Raw genomic sequence first — 12,307 nt, 5'->3', positions numbered from 1 at the left:
CTGACAAGGGAACATTAAAATTAGTGTGCCAACATGTTATTTTCAACAGAGCTTGATTTTTAGTTTTTAAAGACCTCAGATATTTCTACCTGCAAAGTCCGCTTGGTAAGCAGCTTCATCCTCCACAGAGGCGTTAGAGGAGGACTTCTTGGTCCCGTCTATGACTTGTGATGCAAGGCCTGACCCTTTCGTAAAGACTCTCCCGAACACAATTCTCCCCTCGGGCACACCTATCGTTTTGGCTGCATCGGCTTCCTTCCGTCTTTCTGTTTTCTTCAGTCGATGACAATCTATCGTTTGCGCCAAATAACACGTCAGAACAACAGCTGCGGCCAAGTAAACAGTGGCACTTTTCCTTTTTCCTTTAAGCATCATTCTGTTGTGACTCCTGGACATGTTAAGAGCAGCGAGATGCCGCTTTGCCGCTGCTATTTGTGTTGTGACGTTTTCCGCCGGCAGGTACAGCTGGTGCTGCAGCAACCAATCGGCAGCTGCGGTAGGTTGGCTGATTGATTGTTCTGTAATCATCTGGCATTGGTTTCACCCGGGTGATGTCAAGGTTACCATGAGGTCAAGAGACAGCGGTGTAGGATCGGTGAGCTTATTATGGACCTCAACACCAGTTTATTATAAGATTGTATTATTAGAATCAAACTAATCTCAACCTTACCCTAACCCCTTTCCTGACTAAATATATTGTAAGTAAATAAATAAATAAATAAATAATAAAAGTAGTCTATCAACGAGGCTGATTCTGACCCAGAAGACCAACAGAGCCATCTTTTGGAGAAATTGTGTTAAAACATATTGTCACTGTATGAAAAAGAGGATGGATGAAAAGTGAGGGTTTTGAAACGGGGTGAAAAAGCACATCACTTTGCAAAACCTTTAAAATATGTATATATGTGTGTGTGTGTGTGTGTGTGTGTGTGTGTGTGTGTTTGTGTGTATTTTTCTTTTTTCTTTCTTTCTAATTTAGACACATTCAAAAATAAACAAGATCTGAACATTTTAATAGAGGGGCCTTGACATAAAGTGTACATTAGATTTCAGGACCCCCTTTTCTTCTTTTCTGCAGACCAGGTTGAGGGAGTGTACAGTCAGCCTGTATTATACAGTATATTATAATTGTGTTTCAAAATATTTGTGGTTACTAAAACCAGTCTGCCAGCAGCCAAAGTTAGGTATGCTATTGCAACTTCGTCTCCAAGGTTACTGACAACACCAGCAAGTGTGATGTATTGAGGTGAGTGCATTAACTTATGTGTACTTATTTTATTGCTTTTTTGTATATATTTAATGGGCGCTTTACCTCATTTTTGTTGTTTTTCTGTCAATCTGACCTTTATGGCTCCTTTTCTATATGAGAATTGATTTTATATTTTGGGAAATATAACTATCTACTGTATATATTCCTTCAGCAGGAGGGAAACATTACACAAACAGTGCTCTGGGACAAATTCATTGAACACACTCCAGTCAGAAGGAGGACAAAAAGATGAAGTCCAGCTTTTCCTGTGAGTCTACTCCATCACAATTAAATCTTATTCAGGCCAGTGTTTACTTCTCCTAGTGGGACTTCATTCAGTGATGCCACAGTAACTTTCATTTTACCATTACATGCCGCAGCTGCTACATTAGAGCATGATCTCAGTGAGCCACCGACTGTCCTGGATGACCATGTAAGACAGATCAAGTAAAGGACAATACTATAATCTATGTTTCTTTTAAGTCCTGTTTTTAATCTATATCTTATTTACTATGGTCTTTGATTTATTGCTTTGTTTGATTTGCATTTTTCTCTGGGTTTGCTCAGAGGATACCAGAGGGCTGTCCACAGTCTGTCAGTGACCCACCCACCTATTGTATCAGAGCAGCAGGAATTCTTAGGTACAACCGGGAGTCTAACAACCAGAGGATAAACCTAACAACCATTCTTCCAGCGGTACTAAAATCAGATTTCTACCTACTTTTGTAAATTACAGCAACATGGCTTTATGTTACTGATTAGTTTTTTTCAATGTAACACTCCACTGTTGTCCAGTCCCAGCCCCTGACAGAATACCCAGTGAAATGTGAGTACTGTGGAGAGGAGGCCAAACCTTCACTGAATCTAACTGAGGTGAGGAAAGTGAATACACAAAAAAACCCCAACCCAAATATACCTGATGCACTGCTAACCTCCGCACATCCTCTTTTGTGCCCATCTCAGACAGCTCCTCTCTTCTGCTGTGCCTGGTGGCAGCAGCTGTGTGGGATACTGGTGAAGCAGAGATGTTTGGTTGGGGGGAGATGTGGCCCGAGGACTGGTACTCCGACATCACCGGGAGACAAGCCAGCCACAGAGATGGAGGAGCTTCTCTTCCAAGGCAGGGAGACGGAGGACCACAACAAGTTTATCATGGACTTACCGAGTGGTCTTGGGTAGAAATTTGCATCATAAAACGTCTTCATTTTTTATCCGACACACAGAAACACAAAGATTGGTAAAATGGCCATTTTACATGAATTTACAGCATTGAAGTCAAGAGCAATGTAATCTGTATTCTTTATTAGAGAACAATCAGAATTGACAATCTATGAGGATGACTCAATCCAACTACCTGCAGCACAAACCTGTGAGTAACACACACACACACACACACACACACACTTTAAATCTTTTCATCCAGTCATAATAAACAAACTTGAGCTGACATACAGCTGACGTTGGGTGTTTCTTTTTTTCAGATTATTGGTAAGAAGCAAAACAATTGTCTTTAAATAGCTTTGTGAGACTGACAGAGTTTGTTCTGTGCTATTGTTTAGGGGCCCCAACATCAAAAGTCCTCAGCTTCCCGTTCTCTTGTGCTCCAGGAAATGGATGCTGGACAGTGTGTCCTAGTAGCGCAACTGAGAAGCACTCAGACGAGCAGGTGTTGGTCCCTTTTTGCGACCACAAGCCACTTCAGTTCGGCATATGTCACCATCAGGTAGCCACAAATTTCTATCATGTTCTCATGTTTTCATCACCCATATAGCACAAAAAAGTAAATACTAAGAATATCTTGAGTAATTGCTGTTATCAACACTGATGAGACCATACAAATATTCACCATCTCTTTGAGTAGAAACCATGGAAGTTTGTATAATACTAAATACTAATACTAAAAATCTTTTGACCTTGTTTAATCTCATGTGTTCACAGGATGGGGCAGAATGTCTACAGAAGTATTATTCCGATGGCATGAGGTTTCTTACAGTGTTCCCTGATGGCTCTGCTCAGGTCTTGTATCCGCTCACAGTTGAAGGCCTGTAGATCTTTATCATGTGATTTTCAGCGGGTTTTGACCAAGAGACAAGAGTGCAGATGCGATAAGAAGAGCAATGTGGACATTTAAGCTAGAGCAAGACTGTATGTTTAACACACCGTGCACTCTACAGTGGGTGTTCCCATCCTTATCGTCATGGTAACAGTTATCCCTCAGGCCTCTTGGCTCTCGTTGTCGTGGTCACGGAAGAAAATGGACGAGTCTGCATCGTGTATGATGACCGCGATGCCCCCTGGCAACCAATTAGAGCCGTGTTCCAGTCTGATGGCAGGGCGACATGTTATCACAGCAATGGGAACATATGGTGGAGTGTTCGTTTCTTTATTTAAAATTCTTAGAATTCGTAATATACTGGTAATAAATATAGTATAGCTAATTTAATTATTTAATCTTTAGGTAATTATAAATTAGGCTAGTTAATATCCTGTTTCTATACTAATGGGTGCATCTAATGTGTGGTTTTAGTATAAAATGTAAAAAAACATGTGACGTATGCATGTGTGTCTTCATGTTGCAGGCTGACCTTAAACAGATCAGGCGGTCAGTGTTTGGATGAGGAGGGCGTCAGGGTTCGTCGGTGGAGCTGGTGCCTCGCTACCCCGCACCCCGTCTTCCTGTCCCTGAACAAAACTGTAGGAGTCCGAGTCCTGGGGAAGGAACAAGTGTTTGTCTCCTTCCTGGCAAGAGGCCGACAGGCAAAGTTCAGTGTGGGCACCTGCAGCGCTCAGGTGAAGCATTGTTTTCTATTTTTAACAAACTATTTCTACAGAGAGAAATAATTAAAGTGTTTTGGTGGTATGCACTACCACAAACATTTTACCAGCTCTGCAGTACATGCTGCGTGCAATGCTTGTCTTTTCCACTGATATTTGCTTCTTAAAACCTCTTGAACTTCTGTTCCCCTTAAATGTTCTGCTTAAGTAGCTTAAAAGCTTTACAGTATTGACTTACAATCACTTTACAATATGTTGTATGTCTGCTTGTTCAAATGCTTCCCTTAAACTGTACCTTGCTTATACTCCTTTTATACATTGCACATTCCTCCGCCAACTATGGCATCTTGACTAGAATCAAAATAAAATAAGAATGAAGTTCAGGGGTTTGATGCATGGCTATGCAATGTGTTTCAGTGACTTGTGAGAACTTTTTTTTTCCCCCCCAGGGTGAAACAGACGGGGCTGCTTCAGGACCATCAGTGTTGAAGGAGGAGCTGTTAGCGTCGGCAGCCAGGATTAGGATCCGCCTGGCCATTCAGCAGCTTCACCAGTACCTGACGACGTCCTCCCATCCCCGGTTGCAGAAGACCACACAAGCCCCTCACCTCCATGTTGCTGCCCAAAGGCTTCTGGAAGTCAGTGCTGATGTGATGATGAGTGAGAGTGAAAGAGCCTTTATCCATGGGTGCCTTCGGGATAGTCTTTGATGTCCTGATGCACCAGTAATAAAATACACTATGAACAAATTACTCCTGTTCTTGAATCTTTACACTGGCTTCCAGTTTATAGATTTTAAAGTGCTGCTGCTAGTTTATAAATCACTCAATCTCTCTCCTGTTGATCTCAAATGTGCCCCAACTTTCAAATCTAAGTTAGAAACGATGTTGTTCTCCTGTGCCTTTGATTGGTTTCTCTACTTTTTGGGGCAACTTTACAAATTATTACTGCTCTCTACTGTAACTGTTTTTTATTTCATCTTCACCGTAATTGATTTTGTTGTCTATGTAAAGCACTTTGAATTGCTATGGCATAAAAGGCATTCACGTCATTCTCCACAGAGCAGGTCAAAAAACTTTTAACTTTACTAATTATCTTAACTTTTGACTTTGATTTGGGTATGGCATTTCTGAATAGTCCAATCTTTTTGTCCTTTGTGCTTATTGGATTATATTGCAAACAAATAAAAGCTGTATCAGATATAGGTGACATTTTATCCCTCAGATGTTATTAAATTACTACTAGAACTCATAATGAAGGGATGTGACCTCATGGGAATATCCAGTGTGTAAGAAACTGTAACTTCACTATGTTTTAGTCTTACATTGTACTCATGCTTAATCTGCTTTGTGTTTTCTAATCAAATCAGTGAATATCCTCAAGTCCTCCTAATAACATTAGGTTGAGGAGATGGCTAAAAGACGTGCACTCATGACTTGAATCAAGCAGTTTGTCTGCTTTATACCAAAAAAAAGAAAAAAAACAAAAACGATTCAGACTTCCTACTTTTCCTCTCAGGTTTCCTTTGACTAAACTGACTAAAAACCTTTATGGCAGTCACATTATCCACCATCTCTTCTAAAAGTAAAATGTTTCCCCCCACATCAAGCAGTAAACCTCAACACCACAGCTTCACAGTTAAATAGTTACAATAGCTTTTATTAATCTTCTTAGCTTCCTCGTAGTTATGTAAATATAAAAATTATTCAGAAATCATACCAAGACACAATTCCTCAATGTTATTTTCACAACAGTGATGACAGATTTTAAGTGTTGCATTTTCTACATGGCTAAGCTACTTTTAGAACAATTAACTTAAAAATTCTACATATGGCTCAGTGGTACAAATGACACGATCACATAGATCAATTGTATGCAACAAGTTAAAGACTATAAGAATCAATGTTAAATCTCTCCTTAGGGTACCACCAATGTAACCTGGATGAAATCTGCAGTAGTATGAATAGTATGGGAAAATTACAGAATGGCCGGCACTGTTGCCATGGATCCCACTCTGGCGTCGGGGGCGGGGCGTCTCTAAGGGGCATGGTGAAGAGCGATGGGGGCATCCAGTCTGTGCTAGCAGTCTTCCTGCCTTCAGCGCAGACCTTCATAAACATCACTTCACAGCCCAGTGAGAAACCCACCTCAAACCTAGACAGGCAGAGAAGAAGGTCAGATTTCCACTGATCAATATGTCTCACATTTAAGGGCAAGAAAGATAAGATCAGCTATGAACACTATTGTACTTACATGGAGGGGCTTTTAGCTCCAGCCAGGATGTGAAGAGTAGGGTTAGGAGTGGTGTGGTTTTGTGTTCATGTGAACGTTCATCTTCATCTCGTTGTCCAGGATTTGCACAAGCTGCTGCATGGAGGGCAGGTGACCCGACTCTAGCTTTGACCACACTGGCACATCTATGGAAAGATGATACTCACTATAATTCACTTCATTTTGTTCCATCACCACACAACTTAATTAATATTATAATGTTACAAAGACTTTTCTTTAAAACTAGTTATTGTTACTTATGAAATAACAATATGGGTTGCTGAAAATGCAGAACCAGTACATTTTCCTCATTACCCATGGTTGCAAAGTGGCAGGTAACTGAAATCAATGTTAAGCTTAAAGAGTTCAGTGAATATGTTGTCAATCACAGACTCACCATTTAATGTGATTTCAAAAGCTCCTGTAGACATTAACTGGTTCTCAATCATATTGCTGAGGAAGAACACCATCATGCAGGCATATATCTGGAAGAAGCACAAGAGAAACTTGCGTCAAACATTCTGCGCAAAAACTATTTTCCCACTTTCTTTTTTTTATGTTTTCAGTTTTTCATGCATCGTGCTCACTCGATGGTTCACAAGAGCAGCGCGCTGAAAATATATTGTTAAATTATTGGAACAATAAAAGGACAAAGGCCCACAGGATGAATGTGGTGCTTTATTGATGTTAACATGAAGCTGCTTTAGGAGCAACATGAGGTTTAGGAGTAGCTGATAAAGTGCATGCGTTTGGTTCAATTCAAGAGTCACTTGCAAAACGATTTTTCTGTCAGGATTTGCCATCGCAGCAACAAACACCTTGCAATATGGTAACATTGTGCAAACTCCGCTTGCACAGTTAAGCAGTTATTGGAGCCCATATCGTTTGAATGTGTCCAAAACTAGTCCAAACCTTTTCTGCACACAGATATTGTTGCAGCAACGCTTTAGTTACCAAACACTAATCGATTTACTTTGATTTCGAAAAAGATTTTTTGTCACTTATAAACAAGTTTTCCAGTCCTAGTGCTCCATTTGTTTCTTGTTGCTAGTCAGGAATGTACCGAGCTGTGCATATGTGACATAGGCACACCCTCTCGCACAGAGGTCTCCTTATTGGTTGATGAGATTAGGGCGCTGTCAGATTACACAGTGGCAAATAACAGGGCCTGGAAGTGGTCAGTGAGACCGGATTTCTTTTCTCAAGTCATTTGACTTATTGATAACCGTAAGGTTGTAAAAGAGTTTAACCAGATGTTACCAAAATAATTTTGAACATTTACCTACAGCAGCTTTAAATGGAAACACAAAGCAGAGGCACTCTATTTCTGTTATCAGATTTAGATAAAAAAGCTAATTCATTAGCAAAACAAGTCCAAGCGAAATGCTTACTAAATTCTTTTATCTATTCTGTATGTAATTGCAAGGTTTTCTGTTACTAATCTGTTTGACTGTTTTATTTGCAGATATCTGATAGGGCATTCACCCTCTGAGCCTTTTGCATGTCTGTAACCCTGGGGATAACAGATCCAAGCAAAACAATACTTATCGACACAACCCGAAGACTGCATGAACAGCTAATGAAAGCCCATGGGTTTGAGTTGTACTTGGCCATGTGTGTATGTACACAACACAGCCAAACACAAACCTGCTTTCCTGCATTTCAATATTCAATCCATGCGCCTGTGTGAGAACCTGCGAAACAAATGCTCAGCTACATCATACTGACAATCCTGACTCCACCCTCTTACACACTGTACACATAAAAAAATAACAGTGCAAACTCTCCCACAGGTTCGGAGCTTTCAGAGCTCCCATAGTTGCAGAAAACCTTACCTTATTTCCCTGGCCCCACTCCCAGATACCTGGGGCTTGCATACCAATGAGGGCGAATGGGTCCTTGCCGATAATAATCACCCCAATCACCAGCAGTTTGAACATAGACAGGAAGGAAGCAAAGTGTCTGCGGAAATAAAACAAGAAACTGGATTTTAATACAATTCCTAGACACGGCAACATAAAGCAGGCAAGGCCTGATATTAGATATCAAATCAGTCCAAAGCCTTCAAGATATATTACAATTATCCAGATAGATGTGGGCCTGTAGTTTGTCTTGAAGTAGGATGGCCATGTTCAATAAACAAATATAAATATCATGTATCAACATAAGCATATTCATTTGAGGTTCAAAAATAGGGTATATTTCACATCGTCCTAAAATGAAATCAAATGGACACAGCAGTATCTTAGAAATTATTAAAAATAGGGTTTCACTTCTGAGAAAATTGTAACCACATTATTTGAACATTGTGCCGAGAGGGAAGGGCGTGGCCTCCATTTATACAAACAATCTTAAATGTGTAGAATAAACACAAGGAAACCTCTCGTAAGAAATAATAATCATCCATTTCAACAGTGGTTATGATTATGCAAAGAAAATGTATGCCATAAAATAAAATATGATAGGACTTTAACACTTATCAGCATGCAACACAGAGCCTGCATCCTGTTTACTTCGGTTTTACTACCTTTAAACTTTAAAACTTTAACATGTGTAACAGTTTGAACTACAACCCGTCTGTGGACATATTGTTTTTTACTGTGACTGAGCCAGAGAGAGTCACAAACACCGGCTGAAGAATTTGAAACCAAAGGGTATGATACTGTCTCTTTTCTTCAATGGAGCTAATCTCTGGTGTGTTTATTAAGAGTTCAACTGATGAGGTCCTGAGGGTTTCAATGACACCACACCTTTAACTAAAACACCTGGGACTACACTGCACAAATCAGTCTTACATCGAGACACAGCCTCAGATACAAATACAGCCACTAATGCTCCACTAGGCCACTGACTATTCCATTAGTTGAAATTTCATCAGAGTCATAATTCTAGTCTGTATCTGTAACAGTGCACAACACAGAAATAGTTTCTGCACAATTGTAAAATGAGGGGAGAAATACATTGAAGGAAAATATTGAATGGAAATATTCGTCCTAGGGCTTCAACTAATTAGGATTTTCATTATCAGTTAATCTGCTGATTATTTTCTGAATTAAATCATTATCTATAAAATGTCAGATGATTGTGAAGTGATACAGTGGTGGAATCAAGCGACAATTTCTTAGAACTCAAAGCATTAGTGACAAAGCTCGAATGTAGCCCACAAATTCATTATGTTGATAATCTACAATGCCAGTTTATTAGGTATTGGGTTTACCTAAAACTAAAAGTCTAATACAACCGTCCTGCAATAAATCCTACCTTCATGAAGGTTAAAGAGAGCCGTTCATTCAAGTGTGTTGTCAGTTTGTGGTGCTGTTGAATTGTATTGTATTGTATTATACAGGTGTTTCTGTTATTTAGCCCACCCTCACTGATATAAAAGGAGCGGACAAAATAATAGAAACTGTCAGTATAATGCAATGCAATTCAACAGCACCACAAACGGCAGCCTCCAAAATGACCACACAGTTGAATTAACACCTCTCTAAAGCAGTCTAAACAAAAAATCTGAACATTATAGGATTTACTGCAGGATTGTTGTAATCGACCGTATTAGTTTTAGCTAGGTGTACCTAGTAAGTTGGCAACCTGTCACAGTGACCCAAATTAACTCAAAATCTGAAAAATTTCTAGTGGTAGCTCAAATAATTCAAATAATAGTATAGGATGCGATAAATTATAATAATACACAATAACTAACATGACGCACCTTTGACCTAAATGTTGTCACTTATAGGTCCAGGAGTTCTTTCGTTAAAACTACAAAAGACAAATCCATGACCAGATAAACCTGACTGCATGAGAATTCCACTTCCTCAGTCAAATCACAGCTAATCCCAGGCAGCTTTCAAGCTGCTTTAATAAAGCTGGATATAATCCACTTGTAACAAGGCAGACAATCTCTCTCTCTCTTACCGATAGAGGGGTATAGGAAGATAGTTCTCCCCTTCAATGCGGATGTCTGGGTACCGCTGGTACAAGGCCTGCGTGTACTCCTCAAACACCCGCTTGTACCCTCAGGAAATGCTGTGAAAACAAACACACCGTTAGAAAGACATACACAGTGTCCAGTTGCAAGAACAAACAGGGACAAAAGGCAGCCACAACAATATCTTCTTAACATCACTGTTAAGATTGTAAATTTAGCCTTGAGAGCTGGCGCGTGTGAATTCCACCTTTATATGTAGATTATCTTCATCTTAGCGGAAAGTTTCAGTGGCAGTGTGAAATTTCAGTTAGCAGCATGTTAGCTTACATTAACTTAAATACCTTGTACTACAATGCTACATGCACGTGTTTGAAGCATGCGTTTGCTTTGGAGAGAAGCAACAATTTGCAATGCAAATGTGTGTTTGGTATTGTTGTTCACTTCAGTTTACTCCATTGCACATAAACACCTTGAAATCATGCGACAGCGTTATTAACTCATTGACGTCAACGATGATTACATATTATTGTTTATGTTTAATGTTGCTATACATTTGATTTGCTTCACTAGATTTTTCTTCTATACAGAGATAAACTGACAAACTACCTGAATGGGTTTAATTTGACGTAGGGTGCTTTTTAATTAGCTAACTTTAACTTTCTACAAAAATAAATACATAAATAAAATTAAAGGAAATAAAATAACCCCATTGTCAATAACATACAATGCAACGAGCACGTTAATCTAACCCGTGGACACGAGGTAAGGTACATTTATTTGAATAGCACCCTTCGATAACAAGGAAATTCAAAGCGCTCTACATAACACAGAAAGGCATTAGGGGGACATATAAAAAGAGAGTCACGGTAATAAGAAAAGACACAAATAAAACGACTAATTTAACGTTAATTTATGCCTGGAGTTAACGTTAACTTGCATGTTTGACAGCGGAAGCGGGGCCATGTTTTCGACGAAATGTTCACGAGAAATTGCGAAAATCAAGAACTTCCACAAAATGTATTCTCCCAGTGTGTTTGGACAGTGGTTGAGCAATTTCACTAATAAGCAACTAGCGTAAGGCAAAAGCTCCTCCTATAATATGTTAACATACACGACCGTCCGGTTAGTTAGCTAAACTAGCTTCCATCGATTTTCGGCCTACGTTGTTGTCAGCCGGGGAGTTTAGCTAACAGTTAGCTCGCAATGACTCGCCAGATTTTCCCTCGTGTATTTACCAAATTTGAAACTTGAGAATGGGTCCCGTAGCAAACTGCATCTTCATCTTCTTCACGCCACTGCCGTCACCAGACGTGGCGCAGCACAGCGAGAAAACCCCCAAGACGAGGAGCGAAAGACGTAACCACTTCATCGCCATCCGTTCCGGCGTTTGTTTCCTCACTCGGTCAGATGGAGAGGCAGGTTAATCTGTACATTTCGTTACTGGTTGGTCCCTCCTTTTCCTCTTGCTCTCATCTTGGATTTAAAACACGACTGGCATCCACCTTTAGCACCACCTACTGCACGGGCTGTTCAACTGACCTACCATTACTTGTATCCTGTATATTTTAGTGATCAGTTTAATGTGGATTATGTTGTTACAGATTACAAATTTTAGTTGGAAGTTCATACCAAAGTGAAAAAATAAACAATGAAGAGCTTTGTTTGGAATGAAGTTATTTCCTCTTAAACAAACATGAGCTAGACTTATTGTAAATCCATATCAAACATTGAAACACATTCATAATTGCCCCTACCCCTCAACAGGGTCTTCTTTCCCTGCTGGTGACATTTTGTCTTGAAAAACATTATATATTGTTTTTTATATTTGTTTCTTGAGTGTATTATTCCCAAACACTCCCTCCCACCCTATGAAATACCCTTATACATGACAAATTAAAAATTTAATTTTCTTTTTAGTTCCATCAAACACAAGTCAACCTTTGGGAGATTAAATCACAGACTGATCACAACATCAGGGCTTACTTCTACTCCATATAACCAATTCTCTGTTGCAAATGTATTCTCCAGCCAATTCAAATCGGAGATTTTAGCCCTCTCATGTTTATATCAACTTGTTTTGA

The 12,307-nt window shown here is 39.6% G+C and overlaps 2 protein-coding genes across 2 annotated transcripts; one reads left to right on the top strand and one right to left on the bottom strand.

Moving 5' to 3' along the window:
* Positions 1-565: 565 nt before the first annotated feature.
* Positions 566-4,734, top strand: LOC139296383 (glutamate-rich protein 6). The gene is made up of 8 exons (XM_070918776.1): positions 566-595; positions 2,045-2,122; positions 2,213-2,417; positions 2,857-2,972; positions 3,188-3,270; positions 3,457-3,615; positions 3,829-4,039; positions 4,474-4,734. Exons 1-8 carry the CDS (start codon positions 566-568, stop codon positions 4,732-4,734), a joined length of 1,143 nt encoding a protein of 380 aa, XP_070774877.1.
* Positions 4,735-5,677: 943 nt separating this feature from the next.
* Positions 5,678-11,646, bottom strand: selenot1a (selenoprotein T, 1a). The gene is made up of 6 exons (XM_070918994.1): positions 11,462-11,646; positions 10,214-10,324; positions 8,131-8,257; positions 6,693-6,780; positions 6,278-6,441; positions 5,678-6,178 (listed from the first exon to the last, which is right to left on the bottom strand). Exons 1-5 carry the CDS (start codon positions 11,599-11,601, stop codon positions 6,320-6,322), a joined length of 588 nt encoding a protein of 195 aa, XP_070775095.1. The 5' UTR covers positions 11,602-11,646; the 3' UTR covers positions 5,678-6,178; positions 6,278-6,319.
* Positions 11,647-12,307: the final 661 nt, after the last annotated feature.

The sequence above is a fragment of the Enoplosus armatus genome, chromosome 14 (genome assembly GCF_043641665.1).
Source record: "Enoplosus armatus isolate fEnoArm2 chromosome 14, fEnoArm2.hap1, whole genome shotgun sequence".
Taxonomy (NCBI): domain Eukaryota; kingdom Metazoa; phylum Chordata; class Actinopteri; order Centrarchiformes; family Enoplosidae; genus Enoplosus; species Enoplosus armatus.
The sequence above is the reverse complement of the archived record's forward strand: the minus strand, read 5'-3'. Positions and strand labels throughout refer to the sequence as shown.

What these genes read in the sequence shown, in the direction of transcription:
- LOC139296383 (XM_070918776.1), top strand. Translation starts at nt 566, where the DNA reads ATGAGGTCAAGAGACAGCGGTGTAGGATCG. An exon ending in GATGGCTCTGCTCAGGTCTT is followed by an intron (nt 3,271 to 3,456) that starts GTATCCGCTCAC and finishes TCATGGTAACAG; the next exon opens with TTATCCCTCAGGCCTCTTGG. An exon ending in TGGGCACCTGCAGCGCTCAG is followed by an intron (nt 4,040 to 4,473) that starts GTGAAGCATTGT and finishes TTTCCCCCCCAG; the next exon opens with GGTGAAACAGACGGGGCTGC.